We start from the raw sequence: 18,899 nt of genomic DNA, 5'->3' as shown, positions 1-18,899 counted from the left end.
TCAAATCCCAGCAAACATCTCTCCATCACAGATGTGTTGGTAAATTTAGCCTCTATTTGTGCTCTATTGCACCACTATTGCCTGGTATTGCATTTAGGAAATGATTTCTCTGAAGCCGGTCCAGGGTTTCGAACCGCCGACTTTGCGTGTTTGCGGGGCATAACGCGAGGAATAATCTGAGCAGGGATTACTCCCTTCCTTCACCCTGCGCCACGTCCTCTCCACCTCCGCAGACGTCTCCGCTGCTCCGGACACAGTTTAAATATCAATCAAGTCTCGATGAAATGAGTGTTCAGGTTTCAGCACAGCCCCCCCCCCCCCTTCACGTCAGGAGCATTTGCTGCATGAACCGTAATTCATCTCATTTAAACACGCGTCAGCACACGCATGGAGGTATCTGTGGATGGGAATGCTGGCGCTCTGCAAGATTCCCTCTAATGCGTACTGCATTGCAGCGCTTGCTGAGATCCGGATCAATGGAGTGATGCTCCGCTCTTCCCAAACTACGATCATGTGCTAACATGCTAACGTCAGTCGGATATCTACCAGTTAGCTGAGAAATGAATACAAATATCTGATGTATGGCAGTTTTTGCAGTGTTTAACCCCTTAGTGGAACACAGCAGAGAGGAGGATGCGTCATTCTCTCATTTCTAACTTTTTTCTGTTCCTGTTGGGAAGAAATGCTCTCCCTGCAACCTCCTGACTTTCACTCGTATAAGCATCCGCAGGTGATTGTGGGGACCTCACGTTAAGACTCGTGGCGTTAAAAAAAGGCTCTGAATGATAATAGAGTGAATTCTCTGGGTTAAGTGTTTGTCTTCAGGCTTTCTCAGGAAAATGAGTCACTTTTGCCTGCTCACACACTTACAAGGTGAAAATAAAGGCCCTGTAAATCTGAAATCCTTCGAGATGATGGCCAAGAACTCTTGACGGCTGCACGCGTGTAACGAGGAAACACCGGAATGCGAAAGGATGTTGTCATCCTTCGAATGATATCTGCAGGCCATCTATTCTCTTGCTGAAAGCGGAGAAGAGCCTGCAAATCAAATTAGCCGTCTAATGGAGAGGAATGAAGAGAGAGAGGGAGACGTTGGGAGGGAGCGGAGGTGGAGACGCTGCAACCGATCTGAAGGCTTGGGTGTCTGTTTTTTTTGTGAATGAGAAGGGAGAGAATCTGAGAGGGGATCGGCGCTGGGTGGTCCGCACTTTTCAGGCACCTCCATCTGCACGATTCCCATCAGAGCTGGAGCTGGTACACTTCCTGATGCCAGTAATAGGATCCCTTACACCAGCACTGCTGCTGAGTAATAATCATCATGATAAAAAGGGTTGGGTGCCTTGCAAAGCATTTGGAGCCTTGCTCAAGGGTTGCTTGGCAGCGCTCTGATGGTGTTCTGGCACTGATGCCACCTTCCAATTTTTTTGTCTTGAACAACCTCTCAGCTCAGTTCCCTAGAGACTGAACTGCCACTGCCACAATATAATAATAATAACAATAATAATAATAATAATAATAATAATAATAATAATAATAATAATAAGAAGAACAACAACAACAACAACAACAATAACAATAATAATATAGTACATACGGACTTGTCAGCGCTCGACCCATCGTAGCTTCATCAGACTTGCGCTAACCGTTAGCAAAAACAACATAACTTTTAAAACATTTCGGGAAGAACAGTGAAGTTAGTGGTGGCAACCTGGCCTGGTTAGAAGCAAGATTCTTCTCTCCTCTGTTTCCAGAAAGAAAAATGCCAGAGAAATACAGGAGCAAAAACCAAGAGAGTGCCTGCTCACGAAGCCATCTGGGTCCTCCCAGCGTCCTCCTCTTGTTCTGGCACAGACGGTGTTTTTCCATTTTTCCCCTCTGTTCTACTTGCCACGTCTGTTCTGCGCACCCATACTTTATTTATCGTTGCCTTCATTAACAATTAAATCGAAAAGCGGGGGCCAAAATGGGGCTGAGAGGGAGACCAAGAATTATGAGCTATAAATACCATGAAAATGAGCGAGGGAGAGAGAGAGAGAAGAAGAGAGAACGAAAGAGATTCTACGTCTGCCAACTTAAAAGATAGTAATTTGCAAATGCTGGCTCTCTCCAGTGGTGTGTTTGCCCACTCACAACATGAACTGCTCGTGTGTGGGCTTCCCCTGCACTGCCTATACATAACCTATTATAGCGCAGATTTACACCACAATGTGCCAAATGTATTAATACTGGAGCGAGTGTCAGCAAACACCCGTAGGTGCGTTGCACCCCAGGAGAAAGACCAAGAATCTGAATGTGAAAGGGCTAAAAACATTGTTTGTTGACTATGTTTCAGCCCTTTTTACTATCCAGCACGTGTGCAGGGTGCATTTGCCAGCCCGCCTGCTGTTATCTGTCCGTCCATGCATCCCAACAGACACTGGGGGGGACGCAAGGCTCGAGGTCGGAAACAGAACTGCAATTTGACGGAGCGAGCTGTTGAAAAACAGCAACTTGTCCGATGTAATCTTTAGCATCCCCCAGGAGCTGGTGAATGGAGGGATGGAGCTGCAGGAAGGAGGGGGGGGGTGCAATAATGGTCTCTACAGTTCAGCATCTGCTCATTAATCATTCATAGACAGCCAAGTGGCAGCAGCGGGGAGCACAGTGATATTTCAGGTTACGCTATCAAGTCTCATATTATAAATAGAATAGTTATGGAGATGGAGCCGGTGGAACGCCATCGCTCACGCCGCCTCTCTCCTGACACCTCCTGACGCGTTATGATGTCTCCATCTGGTCTAACCCTGAGAATGCACCAGCAGGACCCCGAGAAGTGGTCAGCCATGCACAAAAAAAGGGGGCAGGGTGAAGGGGTGAGAGCATCTGTCACACTCACACCCCCTCCTCCTCACCTCGCTTCCAATCCGACCTGGATTTTTCGGAGGTGCGTTTGGACGCTTGGGGTGGCGGCACGTCGCTGCCAGTGTTCTCAAGGACAAGATGCTGACAGGCAGACAGAGAATGGTCCCGTCCTACATGCTTGTGTGTGCTTTTGTGAGTGTGTGTCCTCACTTCCACGCAGGTATACCGCGTTGACAGGTGATGCATTCCATTGATTTCCTGTCTATTCTGTAGATCTGCCAGCGCTAATGCGGCGAGTGCATACTATACTGCTCAGCAAACAAGCACTTATGAATTATTCCGACATGTGAGATGGAGCAAGAGGGAGGGGCCACCGCTTCCTGCATGAGGTGTTCACCCATCTCATCGTATTCACAGCTGCAGTTAATGTACCGGCATCCAAGAACATTCCCATGTCCACGTAGTCCCATATGTCTTGATCTATTACGCTTTGCTAATCCATCAACCTCAGAACTATAGTAATCTCTGGATAACCTGGAGAATTAGGGCCCAATCCCAATTTTATGTCTTAGCCCGACCGCTTCGTATACCCTTTCCCCTTAAAACAGACCCCTAAGAAATGAGACACCACTTGATTCCTGCTGCATCATCATCATCCCTTTTTTTAAACCTGAATCTTATTAGGTTTGTTCTCTTCTGGTGTCCCTGCAGAGGCAAATGTGGCCGATAGATGTTGGATGATACGTTGGCCTCTGGTGTTTTTCCAGGCAGCTACAATGCTATGTAGGCAGCTGAATTAGCTAATGTAGCCTTTGAATTACGATTACAAATAAGGTTTTAAAATACAACTAACAATTCAAAACATGGATAAATATTTCTGTATAGTAGCTAATGATGAGTGTCGTTGCTGTAAAAGTACGTAACACCCAAACAAAGGGCTAAGGGGTATATTTGTAACCTTATCCAAATTGAAACCCCGTTGCTGCTATAGAATGATGGATGATTTTTACAAAGCTCTCACGTTGGCATGATGTCTATTTGCTGTGATATTTTCGATGTTCTACATCCCCGGGTTGAGCAGAATATCGTACTCTTACACGTTTTGCTGAATTTGAAGTCTCACCTGCTTTGCTATCTTCTCCTTGCTTTCTCTTTGAACATCTTGTTCTTGCCAGCTGTCCCTGATGTGCGGACCAAACCAAACAAGCAGAACCTCAGCAAAGGAGGCGTTTGCATGAGTGGGTGAGACATCCGCACATGCAGCTGCTGCGAGCGGAAGGAAGCCTCGCACAGCAGCGAGGGCGCGTGTAAGCACGTAAGATGCAGCACGAAAAGGGTGTGAAGCTAGCACAGACTTAGCGGTGCACGCAGGGTCGTGGTCATGTGAGGGTTAAAGCACAGGGATGGAAATTATTTCCAGTGCAGGACCAAGATTGACACCACATTTGAAGGCAATTACCGCCTGGTATTTCTCCAGAGTGTCTGGCCTTTAAACAAAACGAGATATGATGATGCAAGAAAATCGGCGTAATTGCTGACAACAAGGGTATAAATGCCACGTCATCATTTTAGGCGGTGTGCACATTTGACCAAAAACACGGCCCACGTAACGACGACCTAGTAATGAATAAACTATACTGTCCTCCCTAGTACAGCAGCATTTGCACCAACAGAGGGGTTTTGTTTTTTGGCGGAATCAAGAAACCCAACTGACAAATTTGAAGAATGAAACATGGCTGGGTCAGAGGCAATTATTTCTAAATGTCTTATACCTGAAATAAATGGCAACTCTTTCCAAAACATCTATTCATGAATCATTTTCCACTTATCTGATGTCAGGACGCAGGGGCGGGAGCTTAAGCAGAGAGGTCAAGACTTCCCTGTCCTGGCCTCTTCGGGCTGTGCACGCTCACCAGGAACTTGCGGTCGTACCCCTGCCCCCAGGGCTGACTTCAGAGGGCAGCCCTGTTGACCCGAGCAAGGAAAATGGAGCCTAATATTCTTATTCATCATAAGGGACGTGATCTAGGCCCTTTTTGACTTGGATGGCCCTTCCAAGAAAGTAAAGCCCAAGAAAACCCAGCTACTCGGATCACTGCTCCACATAAAACACAATATTCCACCACAATAAGGTGAAAGCTGGAGGCAGGGATTTTATTAATTTTATTCTATTCAAAATCTAATGTGTGTCGTTGGTGTTAGCATCAGTGCTACACACTACTGTGTAAGGCTCACATGCATTCCTCACTGTAATAGGAGTCAAAACACCTTATTACTGTATTCTCATCATGTCAAATCACATCACACACACCCACACACATACATGCACACGCACACAGTTAATGCATCTCATCTCAAATAGCTCCTAGCCATTAGAGGGAAAAAAGAAAAACCAATACCTTGTAAAATTGATTTTGATGGCGGCTTTGAAGTGTGCATTCCTGCACTGTCCAATCAAGACTCTCACGCTGGTATCATACAATATTCCTTAGATTCATTTGTACAGCAGGCCCCGGTTTCATTTTAAATTATCTGTTTTTATAGCTTGCAAATTCCACCCATTTGTTTTGCATAACATGCTAATTCTTGGCCAAATCTGCACAGAACACTCTAAAGTCTCCATCCCGCTGTACGTTGTGTGGACTTAAAGCCTCTTTTGTTCTAGTGCACCCAATCTCTTCGAGCAGTCAATCCCTGCAGTAATAGACTATCTCTGTTTCTCACACCGTTGAGCTAACCAGCGGTGAATTTGAGATTCACTCCTCTCCATTTAACTCCCAATTTAACCTGCTAGGCCCTAACTCTCAAACATGGATTAAACACTTTAAATAACACGCCAAGCTGTAATGGCTGAAGCTGAAAATCCTAGTTTAAAAAAAGAAAAAAGAAGCCCTTGCACTTATCTACTCTGTCAGTGTACAGACACTGTCATAGACCGATGTTTATAGCCACAGTGGTTGGGACTCTTTTGTTAGGCTAAGGGTTGAAATTGCACCCTGTTGCACACCTGGAACTGATGTGTTGGTAGAAAATCACATGTCCGGTGATGACCTCATATTACCTACTGCTTGACCTCTCTTGTGTTTTTTTTCCTCCTCCACTAATGAGTTCTTGATATGGTTGGCATGGGGTCCAAATCTTCTCCTTTACTGCCACCTTTCCAGCTGGGTGCTCCCATGGCGCTCCAAATGCCTCTCTTCAATATTGAATGAACCTCAGGACCACCTCCATGCTTCCTGATCAACAGCGATCCCGTCACCTAGCTATTGCTCTGCAGGTGGTCTCCTGGCTCCATCAGGATGGATGGGCTTTGAATCTGCCAAGTTGTGGGTGCAGGCAGAAATTCTAGCGTGGGTGGGTGTTTGAAGTTGGTTTGATGGTGTCCCATGTGCTTATCAAACCATTGCCTTCAGTCTTCGTAGCTGCGAAAGTTGCCTTAAAGCTCCAAACTCTGCCGTCATCTAAGATTGCCCAGTGATAGTACGTGTCCTAATTATGAAAAAACGGAATGAACTGAAAACGGCTTATTTGTCAAGCTTTAAAGAGAACCTGCATTTAACATTCTGCATCAAAACGGAAAGGCTCACATTGGTAGCTCACAGGCACTAACACGTTTAAGGCCAATTGTCCATCCTGGTTGAGTAACACTCTAGAAGTCGTGGAGTGGACCTGCTTCAATAGTTATGTGAACGTCTCTTGCTTGCGAAGGGTTCTGATCGTTCTGATATTTGATTTGGGATATTACCTGTCCTATGTAGAGGGAAATTAGCCGAAATCATTATAATCTGAGCTGTGTTGAGCTGATACTCACCCCGATATTCTTGCTTTTTAAACATATCAAACCCCTCCATAATAGTCACTTCATTATTCTCAAGGTTTTTTCCCTGTTGCTCAAGGTTTCTTCCTTCCAAAGGGGAGATTTTCCTTGCCACTGTTGCTTGTTGGGGGTTAGGCTCTTGTGAAGTGCCTAGAGACAAATTTGATTGTAACAGAGGCTGTATAAATAAAGATGAATTGAACTGAATTATTCAAAGCCAAACCGGCTGTTAAACACACTTTGCATTCTCCCCCGATTCTCCTTCAGATGCAAAGAGGAGGAGAAGTCGCAAGGCTCGCTGGCTGTAATTTATACTCCATCGATTAGCCATTCCAAACTAAGGTAGGCAGGTATATTGCAAAAGATGCAGAGACATCCTGCAGCAGAGGCCAGTAATAAGTGCTTGAATGACTAAATCTAAGCATCTACTCACTGTCTGATGGCGCCTAAAGCCTTCAAATAGCCTGAAAACAGCATCTTAGAAAGAACCAGTTCACGTCTCTGTCAGGTAGAAACGGTTTTGGTTCAAACAGCGTGGCTTTTTGTCGACATTTGTCGACAAGAGTTCTGTAGATTGAGCCTTTTTGTAGCCCATGGAGTTGGTTAAAAAATGAAAGTAACCAACTGCGGCCCTAAACAAATGGTGTTGAGCTGAAGAAGCTCATTCTCTCTGGAGCATTTGCATATTCTTCCATTGCTCGAGGGCCTTCTATTATTTTCCCCACAACCCAAAAGGAGCGCTAAAGCTCATTTCCGCTCTGCACCCTTGACCGAGGCGGCTGGTCCCAGCCGGCGCATTGCGGCCGCCCACTCCTCCTCAGGGGTAAGTTCAATGCAGAGGTCAAACTTCATTTAACAATTATGTATGCAACCAACGACGTGGCATATTAGTTAAAACCCTAAACATCCCGTCGTCTCATCTGTAGTCCACGCAGATTTCAGTCATATGAGAATGCCCCCCTCCTGACCTTGCGGGGAGATAAGAAGTCCAGTGTCACCGATTTAATTACTGCTGGCAAGGAGCGCTGGATTTTACACAGAAGAATCGATCTTTCAAGAGGGTGTGAAAGCATGTGCCTTAACCTGTGTGTGACCTTGCACAGGAAATGTGTAGATTTGCACATGTGATTATAAGGGGGGGTGTTTCACTAAGACCATCCTATTTGAGCTCTTTTTTAAAAAATCCCTTACGTAAGTCTCTACCCTCAGATGTGTCGATACCGCGGACCTATTTTGGGCTTCTTCTCTAGAGTGTTTGATAAAAAGAACAGCAAGTTATTTAAATAAAGTGGGCTCTAGCTCATCCGGCGGGCTCAATAAAGTGGCATATTTGTCAGAAATCAGGCCACTTAGTAAACTTACAGACAGAGGAAATGTGTCATGTGATGTGTCATGAGACGTTCGTGGTCAAATGTGGTTTTGTTTATCTTGAATGGGTTGTGTGGAGATCCTATCTGGTGACCTCACAGGCAGTGAACCCAACTGTTGCTGCTTGACTGACTGATGAGAAGTGGAAAAACAAGTGATTTGCTAAATTGAGTTATTTTTGATTGGGTTTCCAGTGTATAGATTTTAGAAGATGATTCCAAACCTTTCTTTCTCCAGTGAAAGTGGTTCCCTTATTGTTAGGTACATTTATTTTTTCAAATCAATTGTTAACATATTTTAAAATGGTATAACTGGAGTTTGGGTTTCACAAGTATTCATATGCTGTGCCCTCCTGACTGGACTCATCGTTCTGGTTTGAGAGTTCCTCTAAGCATCTTTTATCGTGGGTGTAGCTAACAGTCTTAGCGACACAGGAGATTAAAGCAGTGGCATAAAGACCCCTTGAAAGCCCTGAAAGACTTGTAGGAGATTCTGGATTTAGCAGTTATGGAAACAAAATGGCCTTTCTTTCTGCTTAATTGATAGCTGTAATCTAGCTGTTGAACCCATAAGAATGATCTGACCCCCTCCCTCAACATGTTTATAGGCAGTGTAGCTAATTTTGACTGCTAGCCCACAGAAGTCACATCTAACACCTGTATTTAAGAAATTATAATGGATTTGATTTTCTTTCATGAATAATTCATCCATCCTGATATTTCTGTCATATGGCCAATTCAAGCTGCACCGTCAGGCTCCAACAAGTGTTAATCCAGGCTGCTATGATTAATGACTGGAGGAGACAACTGGAAGTGGAGGCTCATGGGAAGATCAGTCATTGCTAAAGTCAGGAAGCGTTTCGCCCAGGGGCTTTAGCCACACTTTTAGGAAATGTCTCAGTCTCAGGAAGACGCGTAATATCCTGTGTTGTTGATCACTATCATGAATCACACTTTCTGCTTAATCTCCGCAAAGTATGTAATTAACCCCGCGCAGATTCACATCACTTATTATATTACTAAAGATAGGACGCTAAAAAAAATGAGCATAGCGTCTCAATTCAGCTGTGGGTGTCTTGATCTTTTTGATGAAAATGTCACCATTTTATGGTATTTGATGGAACGAGGTGAACAAAACCTTGTACAGGCAAAATCCATTGTTTGTCATCTTATTTGGTTGTTTCTCCTGATTGCAATAATTTGACCTTTTGTTTTCAGAGACCTTGTGGTTGCCATGACATTTTTGGACCGTTAGGGTGACAGTAAGCTGGAAATTGTTTGAATTCTAAGGTGTGGTTTCTTACTTTTTACTACTCAGTGCTGTCATGTTACAGATGCTGGACTTCTTAGGAGGTCCCGTGGTTCCAGGACCAATTGACTCCTGAGAAAATGGGATTAGCACATCGAGCAAGGGTTCCTTTAAAATGAATATATGTTATTTTGGGTTGCGCTTCGACAGGGTAGTGGTACAGCACTTCCAACTGATCCAGTTGTTTTTTAAATGAGGTGTCTTCACCAGGCTGTGTTTCATTTCCTTTGTTTCATCCCAGTTGTCCTTTGCTGCAACCACCCCAGTACTGGCAGACAAGAAGAAGTACCCCAACTTCTTCCGCACCGTCCCATCAGACAACGCGGTGAACCCAGCCGTCGTGAAGTTCCTCAACTACTACAACTGGAGCCGCGTAGGGACGCTCACGCAGGACGTGCAGAGGTTCTCGGAGGTCAGTGACTTCATGCTACCGTTGAGGCAAATGTGCACTAGTTTCTTACACTTGGATATTCAGTTTAGTCAATTAATAAAGGTGTGAACAAAGATGTTGAAATCATGTTATACCAGATTAGATGGTAATGAGAGATGGTAGCACCTCGCATTTGTGGTGTCAAACATGCCTTTTGCACGACAGCACATCTGGGACACGGAAACACTTGGTTAAAAAAAAGAAAAGACATATTATGGCTCTTGCTTGGAGGCCTGGTTCAGAACAATCTGCTCAGCGGCTGGGGGGTGGGATACGCAGGAGGTGTGTGTGTAAGAAGTCTCACTGCAAATCTCAGGGAGCACAAATCCCTTTATCTCTTTCCTCCTGAAAGCACCACGGGACTTAGGACGGGGAGAAGATGGGCGGCCCGATTCAATCAACCTGCCATGAGATTGGCCTCTAATCCTGATTTACAAATATGCAAGTGTCTCTTCCGGGCTACTTGATTTTTGGGCAATTCTCTGCATTCGCTGGAATTCATGGGAGAGTGTATTTCTTAGGGTTAGATTGTATGTACAGTAATTAATTTATAAAAATATACAGAATAATCTGCCAGTCGAATGGACTGTATTATTTTATACAGATGACGCTGTTGTGAACGTGGAAGGGCCAGTCATGTTTAAAGGAAACGTGCAAGTGGTAATCAATGAAGGAATCATTTTTGGAGGTGAACTCATCATATTGTGCCTTTTAACTAGCTCACTCTGTCCACAAGCCGCCTGCTACTTGATTGGCTGCGGTACTTTTGTTGGTCCACATTTTCCTCTGCCTTGGTCCCAAAGATGGTCCCGAATCCCCGCTGGTTTTCAGTCTTGGTGATGTCCAGGAGCCACATTTCCAGGTTGATCAAAGGAGCACATTAAAGATAAAAATGACAGATCTATTATGCATCCCAAGCATATTTTCTTAACAAACCTTGAACCCAAACACTCAATCAACCTTCTCTCCATACTCTAAATAAGAGGAGTAGGAAAAGAGACATTTTTGAGCTTCTGCTTCTACTTGGGGCTTAGCTCCATTTCCCAACTAAAACTGCCTGCAACCATCATGTTATGTAATGTTTGTCAAGGATTCAGTCAGAGCAGCATCACCCCCCCACACTGAACATCCCCCCTCCCATCATAACCCAGCACCATTTAACAAAGGCACATGTATGTGTGTGGTGTCCTCTGGGACTCTAACCTGTGAGCTAAAGCCAACTCTTCACTTCTATTTATAGGCACCATTGACACACGCATGCACACACACGCTCACACACACACACATAGAGTGAGCGGGTGAGAGAGAGAGAGAGAGAGAGAGAACGCGCATAGTAGCCTATACCAGTGTTAGTGCAGTGAGGAAGGGTGAGAAGGAATAAATATTTTTGCTTCACACACACACAGACACACACACACACAGACACACACACACACACACACACACACTTACAGCAATCAACCTTATTGAGATTTTCAGACAAAAGGGGCTCACCCAGTGACAGCCATGGTGAGTTGGTCAGATGAGCAGCCTGACTAAGGACAGGATTAGGCCTCTGTCCTCTGCTGGGAACAGCCCTCTCAAAGTTTAATTACACCACAATTGCTGATGTGTAGCGCACGTGTCACTCTCACAATCACGGCTTATTTAAAAAAACAACAACCACAAAAACTAGTTTTCGTGACAGTGAAGTACTTCAGCATCTAGTAGGAAACTAATGCTGTAGCATTCCCATCTTTTCCATCACCTTGCTTGAGTTGGACGTCTCTCTTCCTACCTGAGCATCATGCTACTGAAGGATCCTTGGAAAAAGAACTTTCCATTTGAAATTCACTTTCTGACGAGGATAATTTGGGGATTAATATAGTATTTTAATTACGTCCTTTTGAATTATCCTCCGCTTTCAAGGTTTCCCGTCTTATTTGGAAGCATTAAAATGAATATGAATTCTCCAGGGTATTTTTTGGAAGCCATTCATCTTAAAGTATTTAATATTCATTCTATGTAACTACATTTAACCCAAATTGCATTTTAATAAAGAAATCTTGAATTTCCTGAAGTTAATATACTTGCAAATACAAGTCCATTGTCTTACAAGTACCAGCTGACTAGTTTATTAGCTAAATTTAGGGTTTTTTCGCAGTTTCTTCTTATTTTTTTTTTAGCAATACAGCCTTTCAGATCGGTGCTTAGAACAACATCAAGTTGTACCATGTCTGGATCTTCACACCAGTTTTGTTCCTCGAGAGCAAAAACACTGCTTATATTGATCCGCACAGGCCTCCCTGTTGTTTCAGTTCAGCGAGCAGTACATTGGAGGAAATGTTTGAACAGGAGTGAGTGATGTACGGAGTGATTTCGTGCTCCCTCCAGAGCAACTGAGACAGGAAGCGATTATGACAGCAAACATTTAGACCCACGTGGGAAATAAAGTTAAGGTTGCTTGGGTTCATTGATTTTTATGTTGCAGCGGCCCCAGAAAATAATCACGTAAGAGTGGAAACTAATTTTAACAACATTAGCAGCTGTAATATTAGCCTCAGGTGGTAGTTGTTGATGCTGGACTTCTAAGATCCATCGTGGATGGTAAAGAAGGTTCTTCTCCGCGAAAACGTAACCTCCCACCTTCCAGTGCAGAGTTGCAGATAAATATAGAGCAAACATGAGGTCTTCATCTGCTCGATGTTAAATGTCTCTGCCAAATGAGCTTGCTCAACCCCCCTTGAGATCACTGCCTCTCTGTTGTTTCCACATGGACCCCGATTCCAAGCTGTCAGGATTTTGAAGGGGCAAATGGCTGCAGGGCTTAGCCTGAGGACATGAATCACATCAGCCAAAGGGAGAAAGGAGAGAACAGAAAACTGTAAACTGGTACCTACTCTTCTAGACCCTAAACTGGGGCACATTTCCACTATGAAAAGCACCAGGTACCAAAAACCAGGTGCTTTTCATCGTGTTTCCTAATGAAACACTGGTGCTAAATGGTGAAGTAACACACTGTAGGCCACTGATTGGTCAAAAATACATGAGATCGTCAGGCCGTCATCAATGGGCTGTTAGCTGAACTGAGCGGCAAAACCCAACTAAACCTGTGTTGCCGTCAAAGTTTGTCCAAAGAAGAAAAAAGTTATACCGTGGTCGTATGAGGCAGTGAAAACTTTCCCCATCTTGTTGGCGACTGAAATCCTCAAGGGAAAGGATTTAAAAAGAAACAGGTTTTTGCATCGCTATGACGACCAGCTACGTTGAGGTGGGGCTAGCTTTGCCACTAGCTTGTAAAAAAGCCAGCAAAAGCAATAGTGAAAGGCAGAGTGACAGAGCATCTCCAGGCCAACAACACGGTGGGTCTTTGCTCCATCCTCCTCCTCCCCTGATCCCATTACCCTCCATTTAAGTGAATCGATACATCAACTCAGACATGTAGCTGCTGCAGATACATTTACAGTCATTTCCACATGTGGCTCTTTTCAGGCCCTAATAAAGAGTGTACCTCATCTGAAGCATGTTTATGTGGCTTGCTGTGGGTGTGTGTGTGTGTGTGTGTGTGTGAAAAGAATGCCGTTTCTACAGCATTTCGGTGTAACACCTCCCTTGAGTACCATTAAATACCGTGGCAGGATGCCAGGATGGCCTCGCCCTGATGCAGCATGCATTATCTCATGCATGTCTGCAGTTCATCTTGAATGTGTGACGAGCAGCGGTTGATTCATATTCCCAAAGTGTCGCGGTCCAACTTTACAAGAGGCAGCAGGGGTGTCACGCTTCATCCCTCCACCTGCCGTCATGGCCCGCAAGCACGTGTCCCTACATTAATTCATGGGTTGCAGCTCGGTTAGCATATTCTTTGTGCCTGTGTGCATGCCAGGTGGCTACTTATGGATGCTAATTATATGAGTTCCTCTCCTGAAAGATGTGGTTCCCCTATTTTTTCAGTCCCACGTGTGTTCGTGCTATACCTTAGCAGGAATGATAAGAGGTTCCCCCTACGGCTTTGCATCCAGAGCACCTCCCCCTCTGCTAGGTCTTGACAGAGGTCAAAATAAGAACATGTAAAATGAGGAATTCTAACTCTTTACCTGCACTTCTCTTCTTCTCTGCTTCTCCCCAAGGTGAGGAATGATCTGACTAATGAACTGGAGAAAGCCGACATCCAGATCGCAGACACGGAAAGTTTCTCCAACGATCCCTGTGTCAATGTCAAAAAGCTCAAGGTGAGTCACGCCGCCTGCGTGATTGGAAATCGTTGTTGCGAGAACTAAAACTAGAATCGACGGTCGCCTCCGTCCGGATCGTTCTTCCATCCAAATACCAAACTTGACTTTTAGTGCCTTAACTTAAAAATATGCTTTCTTTATTACCATATTTATGCACAAAATGATGCCATCAGAAGTGATGAATAATTTACGTGGCTCTAATTGAGCCTAGTGGAGCCATAATTAGGACACCGCTATGGCTAACGGGTCTGTAAAGTAACCCCCGGTGACCTGCTCTTTGAAGCAGGCAACACCACACAACACGTACACACAAGCGTGCACATCCTCATCATCTGTAATACCACAGTACATACATGCCATTGCAGTAAGGTTTAGGTGATGTCCTCTCTCGTGGGATGCCTTTTAATCCATAAAACCTGTGGGAACTTCCATTCTTAGATTGGCTGATAATGACAAGAGTGAATCTCTATAAATCATACATGTGTGTGAGGTGAAAACATACCAAAGCGTGTGTGCAGTAGCTGCCCCAGTTATACCCTGTGTGCCTGACAGGGTGATCATGTTCATTAAAAAGCTTTAAACGCTGTACATCTGAAGTTATACCTGTTCCCAAGGTGCACAGTGTCACTTCCTGTTCTCTAAGTCCTTAATGCTATTAATGTTATCTTAGAATTCTGCTCTGGCTGATAGTTTAATCTGTCAGTTTTCAAGCAGTGCACATCTGTTACGCACTGCACTACTTCTGAAACATCCTCTGAATAAATTCAATTCGACTTGATTTATATAGCATCTGTTACAATCGACGTCTCTAGATGATCTACAGATATCCAGAGTCTGACCCCGAAACAGGCAGCAGCTTAACAGGAAGAAACCTTGAACAGGCTCATATTTGGGACCCTCCTGCTGATATGTAAAGGACGATGGGTTGAGTCTGTTATTCTAAATCGCCATGGAAGCGTTGAAGAGAGCGCGGTTTCAAGTTTAGAGGCTGACGTGTGAGGCCGACACCATACTTGCTTAATCAACCCTAAATTAGTGCTTAAAAGAGTCAAAGAATATGGGGAATTTTTCATGTCATGAACTACCATTTGACTTTTAAGCTTTCTGTGTTTGCGTCCTCGTGTTACCATCGATTACTAAAATACTCATCCTACTAGCAAAGTGGGGCCATGTTTGTGAACTGGGGCCATTTTGCTGGGCCCCACACCTTTAAAGCACTGTTTGAGGGTTAAGACATGGTTTTATGCTGTAGGTTAAAAGTAAGGAGTCAGTTGGGATGCTAAGGTTAGGGTACCAAGCTGGGTAATATACATATTATATCTATGAAAGTCCCCACAACTGTAGAAAAGTGAGGATGTGTGTATGGGGAGTGGAAAAGCATTGCCATCACCTCCTGATTCACAAATAGACTACTCACATATTTCATCCACCTGGATGTTTCACAAATCAGACAGTTCTCTCTGCTCTAAAGGAGCTTTCTGTGCTCCATCTCTTTGTATCTACTTTAGTTCTGGCACAAGTTCCTGGACAGGCTGACAAAATAGAATCAGAAACAAAGGCGTTCACACGCACCCAGTTACCTTCAAATCTCAGAAATGGTCAACTTTGTTCCCCCGTAGCTCAAACACAGAGAACACTCTTTGTTGTTCATCAGGATTCCATCATTTATCAGACATTAAGGACTTTGGTTCTTCAGATAGAACTTCAACAAACACCTGACTCTTGTGCAGCAAATGTACATGGTCCATTTTTAATCAGAACTGCTGCTGCTGTAAACCTGAGTCCAATTAAACCCGTTTTGCAAGCACGTGATGGCAAAAATCTACTGTGTAGCTTTGTGTATTAGGTGCACACAAAATCTCTCTCTCTCGCTCTCTCTCTGGCACACATGTACACACACACACACACACACACTTGAGCTAGCCTGTGAGTGTACTTGATTACCTGCCCACAGAACAAAAAAAACATTAGTCAAACAGTGTTTACGTTCAGTAGCTGGAATCAACTGATTGCCCAGTCAACCCCCTAAAGGAGCATTAGTATGGTGTGGCCGTGCACATGTGTGCTTAATAGGCCTCGACAGGGACTGACCGGAATTATGAGCTATAATTTTGCTTCAACCATTATTACATATAAATCACCAATGCAAAGTTCTGGAATAAACCAGACCATTATGGGTAAATGCGTTCAAGGCTGACCTTAAAAGGTCCCCCTTTGAGGACTGTTACAAATGCTTCAGCTAAAAGAGTCATTTGTGATTCTCTCTTTCCTGCACAGCCTGTTGCTCAGTGGTGGTGTAATTATCTCAATAATTATTGGATCTCGGTGACCTAAAAATACAGGCGGTAAAGTGACATTTGTGTCTTCGGCGCAGGCTTGTGCAGATTAACACAATATTAAGCAACATGCGTGAGTAGATGGAGACGCTAATGGCTATCAGTGACAAATGCAACTCTCAGTACTTCTTTTTTTTTAACTTAAAACTGTCCCAGGAAATGTCTGCAGGAGATGATGGCCTGTCGCTCCAGGACCAGCTCCTTTCCCCCCCTCCACAGTGAAACGTACTACACTTCCGCACGGGCACCCAGAATTATTTACCGAGTCAATCACCGACTCCCCATGTAAACTTGTGCTCCCCTCCCGCCTGCAAATGCTAATGTCATTATTATACATGACGTGTTAGTTGATGTTGTCTGGGCCTTCCAGGGACTGTTGCCCTCCAAATTTTGTTATTAATGGCGTAATATGCAATCTACATCAGCTGAACGTGTCTTCTTCCCATTGTCATTATGGTTTCTTTTCTTTCCCAGGATAACGATGTGAGAATAATCATTGGCCAGTTTGATGAGAACCTGGCCTCCAAAGTCTTCTGCTGTGTAAGTGTTCACACCTTACCCTTTGAGTCATAAACACAGTTCACATAAAATGATAATATCTGTAGCTAAATGTGCCGTAACGTTCCTGTGTGCCTTGGCTGAGCCTTTCTTCTCCTTCCGGGCTTGTTCCTCCCTTCTTTTGTGTCCTACGGAACCATTTGTGGAAACAACTTTGTACAATTATGTCGCCATTTGGCCAGCTCGGTGATGCCAAAGAGTCGTGCAGATGCTCATGTTTGCAGAAGGGTTTAATAAATCCCTCCAAATTTATACTAGCGAGAAATGATATGAAGGAATGGGTGACGTGTAGAGGAGGAATGAGTGATCAAGAGGACCAATCACAGCTTCACTGGGGATTTACCTGCGTCAGGGTGTGATTAAGTGTGTAGAGAAGGTTTAAAGCGCAGCCATAAGTTGGCCTTTTGAGTTTGGCCCCAGTTCAAAGCGATTAAATGTCACGCACCAGACGACAGATGGCACACGGGTATGGATGGAGCTAACATGTATGAACTGCTACAGCCTGTCGCGTTTGCTGCTCCTGGTAAAGAGTGGCGCAATTCTGAATTGTTATCTTAGCATTTTATGGCGCTGCTGCCCGCAAGCCTACGTTTTCAGGCCCGGTCTTGACACACAGCACCTCCCTACTGCGCTATTCCTTTACTCTCCTTTTCTTGTGACTCTCGTAGGCGTATAACCTGAACATGTTTGGCAGTAAATACCAGTGGATTATCCCTGGCTGGTACCAGGGAAACTGGTGGGAACAGGCCAACACCACCAACTGCACCACAAAGAAGCTGCTCACGGCCATGGAGGGGTACATCAGTGTGGACTTTGAGCCGCTCAGCGCCCGACAAATCAAGGGCATCTCCGGGAGAGTGAGTGATGCCGACTTCCGTACCTGAAGACAATGACTGGACTCAAGCAAATATTTGAAAGTTTCTTTTTTCCATATTCCATTTGATTTCCAGACCCCTAAAGAGTACGAGAGGGAGTACAGCCGGGAGCTCCAGCAGAAGGGCGTGGAGGCCAGCAAGTTCCACGGGTTCGCTTACGACGGGATCTGGGTCATCGCTAAAACCTTTACCCGCGTGATGGAGCTTCTCCGCATCAAACAAAGGCAGAACAGTTACCACAACTTCACCGTGGACGACCGGGAAGTGGGGAAACTGGTGCTGGACGTCATGAACGAGACCAACTTCTTTGGTGTGACGGTAAGTTGCAGAAGCATTTTCACTTGATGAGATGACACGCGAGCATGTGACTGTTGCTGATGAATGTTTTTGATGATTCTTGGGGGGGCGGAGCATCACAGCGGAGCTTTTAGTACTGCTCTGTAAAGCTTATTCACAGGGAAGGTTCCTTAAACAGTCTTTATGAAGCCCTGAGTACTGACTCTGATGGCTGTTCTATCTACAAACCTTGCCCATGTGTGTGTGTGTGTGTGTGTGTTTGTTTTTGGGCCACTGTATTATTACAGCCATGCTGCTCTTGCATTATAATAGCAGCCATATGCTGCATATAAATAAAGGGATTGAAAATGCAAACTAGAGGAGAGAGAAAGGCTGCGCTGGGTTATTACAGAGGTCTGATCGTCAGCACCGGTGCACACTAAACTCTGATGATGGTGGGAGAGAATATCTGATGGGAGTGATTAAGTGGAGCCTATCGGACAGAAACTGTCAGCGACGAAGGAAGCGGAAAGAAACGATGAAGCGAAAAGACGCTGAGCCCAAGACGCGAGGTTATTGTGAAAGCGCTTTAGGCTTATTTCCCCAGAAGTATTAAGGTGTTGGAGTGTTGCAAATCTGCATCCATATTTCTCAACGGAGCCACTGAGGAATACTTAAATTCAAACTTAATTTTTTAATCCATTCTTTAACATAAAAATCGAGAAGCTGAAATTGTCCCCTGAGCCCAACTCCAACTCCACAGCAGTGGAACGCATCTGTGCCGTCTCTCCAGGTGCCAATAGGGGGCGCTAAAATGGGAAACCTTCCTTTGGGGGGGAACAGCTCATTAACCTGGTTGGGTGACGTGTTGTTTAA

General features: G+C 44.6%; 1 protein-coding gene across 1 annotated transcript in view; it reads left to right on the top strand.

Annotated features, from left to right (window-relative positions):
• The window catches only part of gabbr2 (gamma-aminobutyric acid (GABA) B receptor, 2), a 103,730-nt gene that overhangs the window by 46,008 nt on the left and 38,823 nt on the right, over positions 1-18,899 (top strand). Inside the window, exons 3-7 of the mRNA XM_057021561.1 lie at positions 9,576-9,746; positions 13,874-13,975; positions 16,789-16,854; positions 17,541-17,729; positions 17,823-18,065. Coding sequence (XP_056877541.1) covers positions 9,576-9,746; positions 13,874-13,975; positions 16,789-16,854; positions 17,541-17,729; positions 17,823-18,065 — 771 coding nt within the window. The remainder of the gene's footprint in view (positions 1-9,575; positions 9,747-13,873; positions 13,976-16,788; positions 16,855-17,540; positions 17,730-17,822; positions 18,066-18,899) is intronic.

This window comes from Takifugu flavidus, chromosome 21 (assembly GCF_003711565.1).
Source record: "Takifugu flavidus isolate HTHZ2018 chromosome 21, ASM371156v2, whole genome shotgun sequence".
NCBI classification, from domain to species: domain Eukaryota; kingdom Metazoa; phylum Chordata; class Actinopteri; order Tetraodontiformes; family Tetraodontidae; genus Takifugu; species Takifugu flavidus.
The sequence above is the reverse complement of the archived record's forward strand: the minus strand, read 5'-3'. Positions and strand labels throughout refer to the sequence as shown.